The sequence below is a fragment of the Homalodisca vitripennis genome, unplaced genomic scaffold, assembly GCF_021130785.1.
Source record: "Homalodisca vitripennis isolate AUS2020 unplaced genomic scaffold, UT_GWSS_2.1 ScUCBcl_4575;HRSCAF=10835, whole genome shotgun sequence".
Lineage (NCBI taxonomy): Eukaryota > Metazoa > Arthropoda > Insecta > Hemiptera > Cicadellidae > Homalodisca > Homalodisca vitripennis.
The window spans coordinates 1-10,251 of NW_025780721.1; the positions used below are offsets into that span (position 1 = coordinate 1).

Here is a 10,251-nt window from a genome sequence, read left to right on the forward strand (position 1 = left end):
AGGATACGATTCCTCTGTGTCAATTCCCTTGTTAATCTTGATGTAGTTAAAAGCCTGCGACGGATATCCGCCTTCACAACCGAAGTTCTTATCGGAGCAGTCAACTAGGTTCTGTTCACTCAGCGACACCAATTTCTTGGTCTTCAGAAAGTGCTGGCCCTCTAGACTGCCAGTCTGTAACAGCATAAAAGTTATAGCTATATAAGCCACTTATATTACCTGCAAACAATTGCTATCCAATTACCTATATAATAATACCTCCCCCATAGACTAGCATTTGTTTCGCAAAGTTGTAATGTATTAAATAAGAACTAGTACAACAACACATTAACATATAATAAATACGGTATTGCTATATGATTAAGTAAACACCCACAAAAGCAATGCATTGATATATGCTATATATGGGGTTTATGGTGTATAGGGGTGTACTAATAAATAAATATTAGCGTTTCAAATCTCATTAAAAATAACTAAGAAAAATCTTTACATTGGTTTTAGAGTTGACCATGATAACAATGGTAATGACGTTGTATGCAAATAGGGTTAACACTATACAAAGTATGACAGAATTAAATGTTTTATTACATTACCAAGATAAAATTGCTTCATTTTGAGGAATTCTATTTAGAATATAATAACTTTCGAAATCTTTAAGAACGATATTGAGTTGGGCATGTTTTCATAAAATTATTAAATGACACAACTCCAACAAAAAATCTTATCAGTGATTCGTGTCTGAAATTGGAGAAAAGTGATCAGTACGTAAATTCAACTGTCCATAAATCAAGACTAAACTGAAGAAAACGTTTATTTCTTCTCCTTCTTGGATTGGCTGAAGTTGCTAATGCAATTCACAGCAATGTTTATTGACTGAAAATTAATGACTACTAGCAAGATTATAATTTGCAGTAATGCTGCTATGAAATAATATTTACTGTGTAATAACAACTAGAACGCATTACACCTAAAACTGTGATTATTTGCTCTCCCGATAAAAAAACTCAGATTCTTTAATATTTGTATAAAATTGATTTTTGATGAGGGTATATCCTGATCGTTGTACGAGTCGGTTTATATTCTAAACTGCTACATTGATAAATTCCCTTTACTGGTATTTTAAACACCTCTTACGTCTTATTTTGATAATTCTTATTACTTACTTATATATCTTTAATTTCATTTAATCTGAATCTGTAAATGTTGGATCATCTGAGTTTTTAAAAAAGCTACAAGTTTAACAGCTGAGGTCTAAACAAAAAAGTAATGAACTAACCAAATAAATAAAACTGCTATTTGTTTCTTTACGCTTCTAACGCAAAAGCAACACTAAACTGTTTGAGGATATTAGAAGTGTTCAAGTAACCTGGGCTCAACGTCTTACATACCTGAACGTATATAAGTTTTCTTCATCAGGACAAAAAGGCAAATGCAACAAATTAGGTTTCCGAGTTTCACTACATTATATGATTAGTGCAACAGATTCAGCTGTGGTTCTGGAAATATAAATATTTCGAACCTAAAATGTTTCTATTCGCGAAAAACCCCATCAACAGTGAGTTCGAATTGCTTGACCTATGATTATCTAACCATGAAATATATGGTACCTAATATGCATTGGAAAAATATAATTGAACTCCTTCATATTGCATAATAATCCCTTTACTAAGAAGGATACAATAGCCATACGTAATGGCTAGTTATAATAGAATATTTAATTTGTCATCTACTCGTATTATATTTCTCCTCATATAATATATATTATAACATGTTTGAAATGTAAAACACATGTTCAAACTGAGGTTGTAAAGATTTAACCAGTGTTCAGATGATTTAAATTCATTACCAAAGATCCAATCCGTAAGGAAATTTTGATTTTGTTACAATTTAACATGCTTGTTCAAAATTTCTTCATTTTGATGCATTTTAATTATTATTAAATGTTCGTATTGGTTTCTACTTTAAATAAATAACTAAAGGTTTTGTTTCATCATTATGCAATCATACCATTTAACGGACTTTGTTATTCATAGATTATTTGTTATGAAGCCAATATAGTCTTTCGGGCATTCTTACACTGGATTTTATACACTACGTTTTTAGTATCTCATGTCAAATCGCCAATAATTTTGTAAACTTTTTAGTTAAATTGCTTTTTAATTCTGATGACTCTTCTATTTGATTATACGTATTATATAAATTATATGATATTATATTTTCTCTACAACTACCCTAGCAAAAGTTATGGGTAAACAACCCATTACGTTTAAGGGTGTAAATTAAGCTCTGACACGCCTGGATATATTACTTATACCTTATTCATCATACCTAAATTACTCTTTTAGATTTTTCTGGGGGTTATAAAATGTTACCCCCTTTTCAAAGGGGGGTCGAAAGGAATAACTTTAAATTTTCAAATTACAACCCCTATTTTTTGGCATTTAATTTTAAAGGTATATTCAATTGAAACACAATGTCATGGACGAAACATCTCCACGATGATACTAACAAAATGTATGGTCAAATATTCCCTTAAATTGTAATGCCACCTAAAAAATAGATTCATCTTACCAAAACTATGCACACCAGAAACGTTAGCTACTACGTAAAGGGATAGGTTGGGCCTCTCAAAGAACCTCTAAAAAATGTCACGCATGTATTGTGTTGGTATTCGAAAGATATTGGCATTATTATTTTTTTTCTCGTGTTATTTGCACATAACTTTTGCTAGAAACGGCGTAGAAGTGTTTTCTTAGTGTCATTGTGTTTCTATTGCATACCGCCGTTAATATATTTATGTGAAAATATAAGGGATGCAATTTTAAAATGTTATAGTTAAGCCCCCCTCTACCTCTCTTTTAAAAGGGGATACACCTTTTTACCTACAAGAAATCCAAAAAAGTTTAATAAGTATAGTGAAGATTATACATTGATATCTCAATGCGTTTGGAATATATCCAGGCGTATCAGGACTTAATTTACACCCTTAGATGTAAGGAGTTGTTTGCCCATAACTTCTGCTAGGAACGTCGTAGGAAGATGTTTTGTTAATGTCATTGTGTTTCTTTTGAATTTATCTTTCAAATGACATGTCACACGATATGGTTTGTGACTTGAAAACTTAAAGTGACCCCTTTACCCCCCTTTTACAAATGGAGTAATTTTACCTTTCAAACAGTCCAAAAAAGTATTTTAATAGGTATGTGAAGATTTTATATCGATATTTCAATCCGTTGAAATATATCCAGGCGTATAAGGACTTAATTTACACCATGTATATCATTTGACCAATACAGCTACTAACCGCACTAAACGCCCAGCACGAGCCACATTGACCTTGGTTTTTGACTCCAGTGACTGCCCCCTTCGTCCTCCAGTCCACACTGTCAGGTAACTCTGCTCCGTCTGGCTCATAGTATGTCTTCCCACTTCTAATTACTTCATCACTTTGTCGGAGACCTTTTCTTGAAATCATGTCGTCAAGTGTCTGTAAGTACGGCATTTTTAATAAGTTGTCATAGCACCACTTCCAATGCATAAAATATACAGGGTGTCAATTAAGTCTGGAACCTCTTTTTTAATTTTTAAACCACAATATAAAAAAATACCAAAGTTCACACGCGCTTACTGGTGATAGTAACGCATATATCTGCCCAATTACCGACCGGATAATCCCTTTGGGGGACGGTCCACAAGGAGTCAGACAAAATTCTTAAATAGCAGCATAGGTCAAGTTTGGTATCAAATTAAAGGTCTTACTTAGCAGAGTACAATGTCACACAAACCGGATTTCAAAAGGTGGATTCATTCAGTAGTTATAGCTATTTGAATTTTAAAACAATTGAAACAATGTAAATTATTAAGTATTACAAGTAAACACCAATTTTTAAGTACCTGTGATCAAAGTAAGTGTTCAAAATGTTCCCCTCCCATCGTCTGGCAATGTCCTAGGCGGTTGTAAAAGCCATCCACTGCATTTTGAAGGTAGTCACATGGAATATCTTGAGCTTCTTGGACTATGAGATTTCTTAGGTGCGCCAAATCTCGAGGCTTAGTACGATAAACTTTATCTTTGAGGTATCCCCAAAGAAAAAAATCCAGCGGAGATAAATCAGGGGAACGAGCAGGCCACTCTACCGCACCATGTCTTCCAATCCATCTGCGAAGGAATATTGTATCCAAGTATTCTCTAACAAGGAGAGCAAAGTGTGGTGGCGCGCCATCTTGTTGGAAATAAATTCTTTGAAATTGTCGACCAACAGCAGCTTGTAGTGCAGGAATTATCTCATTTTGGAGCATTGCTAGATACGAGTCACCATTTAAATTACCATTGATAAATAATGGGCCCATAATTTGATTTCCTATAATACCTGCCCAAACGTTAAGTTTCTGTGGATGCTGTGTATGACTCAATCTGCCACTTTCACATTCTAACAGTAGTTGTGTTATTGGTAATAATTATTGATTCCTGGCTTCGATTATTACATTGTCAGATGATGGAAGGGGAACATTTTGAACACTTACTTTGATCACAGGTACTTAAAAATTGGTGTTTACTTGTAATACTTAATAATTTACATTGTTCAATTGTTTTAAAATTCAAATAGCTATAACTACTGAATGAATCCACCTTTTGAAGTCCGGTTTGCTGCATTGTACTCTGCTAAGTAAGACCTTTAATTTGATACCAAACTTGACCTATGCTGCTATTTAAGAATTTTGTCTGACTCCTTGTGGACCGTCCCCCAAAGGGATTATCCGGTCGGTAATTGGGCAGATGTGTGCGTTACTATCACCAGTAAGCACATGTGAACTTTGGTATTTCTTTCTATTGTGGTTCAAAAATTAAAAAAGAGGTTCCAGACTTAATTGACACCCTGTATTTAACTTGTAGTACTACAAAACTTATACAACGGCGCATTAAAGGGTCCGACAATAGAGGGTCGTCTCACTAAAATCAAGTTATTTTATTTTTTAGCCTAAGTGTAGGCCCATAACTAAGTTTACTTATTTGTTTATGTATCTGTCTTCGTATTTTAGTTTGTCATTTGTATTCGTTCTACACTTTGTAATATCCTAATCTTGTATAAAATAAAATGAATTATAACATTACCTTTTCCGTAATAGTTACCTTCTAATGTTGCCACTTATGAAATTATTACACAGAGAATAATTATTTACTTGACTGAAACAATAACATCTTAAAATGTTTTGTTTTTACGAACACTCATTTAATATGGTATGGTATTCATTTAACAGTATATTTTTGCCTTATTTTTTGTATCGGTCTATTTAATTAAAGAATTGATTTTTTTTTATTTGCATTTATTTATTACTAGGTTTATTTTACATTATTCCCTTCATAATTAAATTCTGTACATATTTGTTTTAAAGATTTGGTTGTTTATCATCCATTTAATGAAGTTAATGTACTTCAAATCCAAGCAAAGCATTTTTAGAGCGAATTTTATATATTTTGTCCGATATCTCAGATATGGTGGTCTTATAGGCCTGAGCCGTATTTTATTCAAGTTTTTAGTTCATTTTAAATAAAGTCCGATATTTTTTACACCTTACTTTACGCCATAAAAACACCAGTTTTGATTTATTTCCGTCCTTTCCCAGGAAACAGGGAAAATCTTTCGCTGGCTGTAGTTCGCTAACAAACAGCTTAGACAAGTGCATCATTCCATGAATATTTAAACAATTTTTAAGTCTGTAATTTTATTACAATACATATTTTTGATTTGTTCTAAGGTAGAACGTTTCCTTTAAATAAATTTTTGGAAACACTAATGCATGCTAAGAGTACTAATAAAATGAATTATATGCTTACCATATCGGCAAGACTGTTGATTTCTACCTCATACGAAACCTCTCCTCTATTGTACATGACGTTGTGTTCTCGGATGTGTCGCAGATTATGTATGAAAATACTCCTCCGCATGTTCTGCTCTTCTGTTGAGTCATAAATCTTGTTGTGCTGAACCTGAGGTAAAACATATTATGGGTATACATGATAGCAACGAAAAAACAGCAGAGTAAATAAATTTGTTAACACACTGGGTTCAATTATTTGTGGTGTAAATGTGTAGAATTGTAATTTATAGAGTAAAACTAAAAAAAAGTAGAGAGGGGAATTAATTTTAAACTTTAGTGACAAGATTAGATTTCAGCTCAGTCTTGCGTTGCATTACCCTCCTTTCCTTACTGGAACTTATTATTTGGACATTTATATGAAACCTAGCTTAATGAGAAAATTTCATTTATTAAATTGCAAGATACATCAAGAAATATTTCAAAATTACACTAATTTTCCATGCAACTTGATTTCCACATAGACGAGAATGCTTTTTATAATGGTGCATGGCCAACAATACCGCCGAGCGTATTTGTTGCGTTAAAAACTTATCTGTGTAATTTTATATCTTCCCGCTGTACATTTCAAAAATTAATTGAGTTACATATTAGAAATTTTGCATGCAACTCCCGTTTAACCAGTTACGGGACAAGTGGTGTAGAGTATTCCTATCTTGTATTATTATTAAAAATGTAAAAGTTTGATTAACGAATGATTTATATTTATATCAATAATAAATCGATATGTGTTATTTCTAGGTTAAAATGTACTTACAGAGACAGGAAAGCAGATTCATACACCTTATTACATCACTTATATCCCAAAGACAGGAAAGAACAGGAAGTATGAGAGGGTGTCGTATTAGGGAATTATCATAATTCAGAATTAAATATTTTGACTTGTGACAATTTAAACTGAACACCACAAATAATAAAATAAAATATTTATATATTTAAGTTTAAATAACAGGACTTCATAACATTATACCGAATTTCTACGGAAATTTAGTGTTCTGAAATCAAAATTCAGGTCTTTTTGGTTTATAGCAACTACTTATATCTTATAATATATTCAATCAATTCCATAGAATTTCAAAGAAATGCTATCTATCTGAGTGGTACACTTAGAGACTGTATTGCCTTTAGACTTCAGGTTTTCGTCACAAAGGCCTTTACCCAGTTGTTTAAAAGTAAACCTAGAGACTGGGATATGTTCCAATGGCCCATTAGTTTTCTTCAAAATTCGTATGCCAGTTTTGTGCCAGTTAAAAATGGCCTAGACACTCACACCTGTAACACTGCAAGGATAGCGCGCGAAATAGAGAGTAACAGCTACTTACATCTGTTCATAATTATAAATGAACTAATCTATTTTAATAACATATATGACATACTTTTTCAGAGACATATATATGTCTATATATATGTGTATTATGTTTCTGGTATTTATTTAAAACAGTATTTACAATTTTGAATGGCTGTGAAAGTTTTGTTGGAACCTCAATTCCTAATTAACTTCTTTATATATATATATCATAAATTAATGTAATACCTTATACAAATAATTTATATTTAATCCACTTCAACAATGGCTTTCGGTTAAAATATACTAAATTACCTAGTGTATAAATATAATAGCAAAGCAAATTTTGGGTTCCTTAAGTACTAAAATGCACATATTATTGTTTGCAATTTGATTAATTATCAATGTTTGAGCAGTATTCTTAACGGGTTAAAATCTTTTATTTCGTTATTGGCGTCAATACTCTCCATCCTCAAGGCCTCCGAGTAATGCCATAGAAGAGGGGATATGCACTGGTGAAAAATATATTAATTTAGTTTATGATTAAGAATATATATATTTACATATTCTATGATGTAATTTAAAACAATAAAATGTGTAAAAGCTTTCAACTCAACGTTTGATCTCAAACCTACTACACATTACACAGTGTGACTGTCATTTTGCATACGTATAAGCTGATAATTACTATCTGATGTTCAGCTTGTTGTACAGATGTTTGTGTTACTTGCCGCTGTTTCTAGGTTATGAAAGTGTTGATGTTTAGTTTACCATATATTAAACTTAAACCATCAAGGAATGTACACATTTATCAAACCCCATTTTACTACAATAAATATTCAAGAGTTAGTGGATGGAGCCCTAATTTAAAAAAAAAACTTAATAAAGCACCCTTTCACACACATCACTCTTAAATTACACATCAAAAACTTGTATCTGTCGAAGAGAACAAAACCAGGAAGTATTCCCTGCAACAAATCCTCGGTATATCAATATATATGGATTTACAAGGCTACGGCAATAATTTAACTATAAAAAAATATTTCAGATGAAAACAATTATATTTTAGAATTTCTCGTTACTATATTATAGTTTTTATTAACCACAAGTAAAGCGAGAAATTAGCAAAATTAAAATGACTCAAAATAATAACCACAATCAATACATGTGTTGTATACGTTTATACTTACACAATATTGTTTTTCATTTTTAGCAGTTATTTACCTGAAATAACTCCCACTGAAAGGATTCATCCTCAGATAATTCCAGAGACAATGTAAGTGGCACCATCGCTAATATACATGACAGTAGAAACTTCATAGTCATCATTCTGGAACACCAAACAAGTTTACTTACTTATCCTCTGTTATAGAAAATGCAAAAATATATTGTATATATTACTATATTTATATAAATATTTTTTGGGATGTAATATTAGTTGAGTAATATGATTCAACTAATATGACTCATATGTAATATGACTCAAAGTAATAAAACTTTGAGTCATAAAACGTAATGCAATTCCATAAAAATTGAGAAATAATTTGTGTGTACAATCTTCTAAATCTTCCTGTACAAAATAATTGTATAGTAAATCCCTGCTTAAGACGTTATATAATCTGAGAATATGAGATAGAAGAGAAACTTTACTACGGTTTCGCGTGAGTAAGTACGTGGAGTTTTGTAATCTGTACCAGGGTCTTGGTACAAGTTGTTTAACACATTACATTTAAATGACGGCCATTCACGATTGCGTCCATCACGAGTCCACTTTGGTACTATCTCAGAGTGCTGTTGATTTATACACGAAATATACTCTTGTACCCAATAAAACAATTTCTACCCAGCTACGAATTTATCAACGTCTTAGATAATCCATTCCCGTTAATGACCTTAGTACATTCTTTTACTTTATTCGAATGATCTTTTCCCATTAAATAACATGTCATCGCTTGTAAAATGTATTTAGCAGTTGGACCCTATCTGAATAGTAGTTGCAGGAATATGAAGGGAGTAAATAAAGTTTTTTAAGAGAATCAGGTGGTGCAGCTTTTCCAATACACAATCATCAGTTCGTATTTTTGTTCCTAAGGTCATAAATTTCTGTGTGTATGGTTAAGACACATAATGATTTTTAGCATACAAATGTAATTCATACAAAATATAATTTGTATACTATATCAATACCATGAAAATGTTTTTATTTTTTATCTCAAAAATCAATACAAATAACTGTTATGAATACACAACATAATTTGTATAGTATATCTATATTATGAATATGTTTTAATATTTTATGACAAAAATCAATACGATTAACTGTTATTAATAGACAATATAATGTACATAATTTATCATTATAATGAATGTATTTAAATTTTTTTATCTCGAAAATCAATACGACTAACTTTTAATATAATTTGTTCAGAAACATGAACGTAAAAAACAGAATTGGAAATTACTAACGTATTATTTCAGGTATCAATTGAATTCTGCACCTAATAAGAATATCTTCCTGGTATTAAATCTAACACTTACATAAATCTACAAACCTTTTTCTCTATCCTATTATTTTGAATAAGTCGTTGTTAATGCACACAACAAAAATAGAATACGTAATAGTAAGAAATGCTGTGGTTTCAGCGTTTAAATGTTATGTATTAATGAACCATAGCGTGCCTAAGTACATTTAAAGTATTTTCCTGGTAACTTATCTTAATTACTTCTATATACATGTGCAAAAAAGAAAACATAAACTTGATGAATAGTTAGATAAGTTATCTAACCACAATATGTCGGTTCTGAAACATGAACATTAAAATCAAACTGTTAAATTCGATTTCTTCATATTTTTTAAGGAAATTACTTAATGGTTAAACTTAACGTTAAGGAGCAAAAAGTTAAAAGTATCAATAACTATTAATGTAATACTTTATCAATATCTTCTCGTAATTAGCCGATATACTATATTTTATACAAAGAAATTACTGTATATTAACGTTATTCTTACTGTAGCTATCGCTCTTCTGGCCAACCATAAATTAGCCAACAATTTATTGGCTCTTTTACAACGATATTCGAATATATAA

General features: G+C 31.2%; 1 protein-coding gene across 1 annotated transcript; it reads right to left on the reverse strand.

Moving 5' to 3' along the window:
- Positions 1 to 6: 6 nt before the first annotated feature.
- Positions 7 to 9,810, reverse strand: LOC124373001 (cathepsin L-like; the record flags this gene model as incomplete). Its single annotated transcript, XM_046831410.1, has 5 exons — positions 9,715 to 9,810; positions 8,387 to 8,492; positions 5,837 to 5,989; positions 3,305 to 3,487; positions 7 to 174 (listed from the first exon to the last, which is right to left on the reverse strand). Coding segments are annotated over exons 2-5 (609 nt in total), but the record flags the coding sequence as incomplete, so codon positions are not given.
- Positions 9,811 to 10,251: the final 441 nt, after the last annotated feature.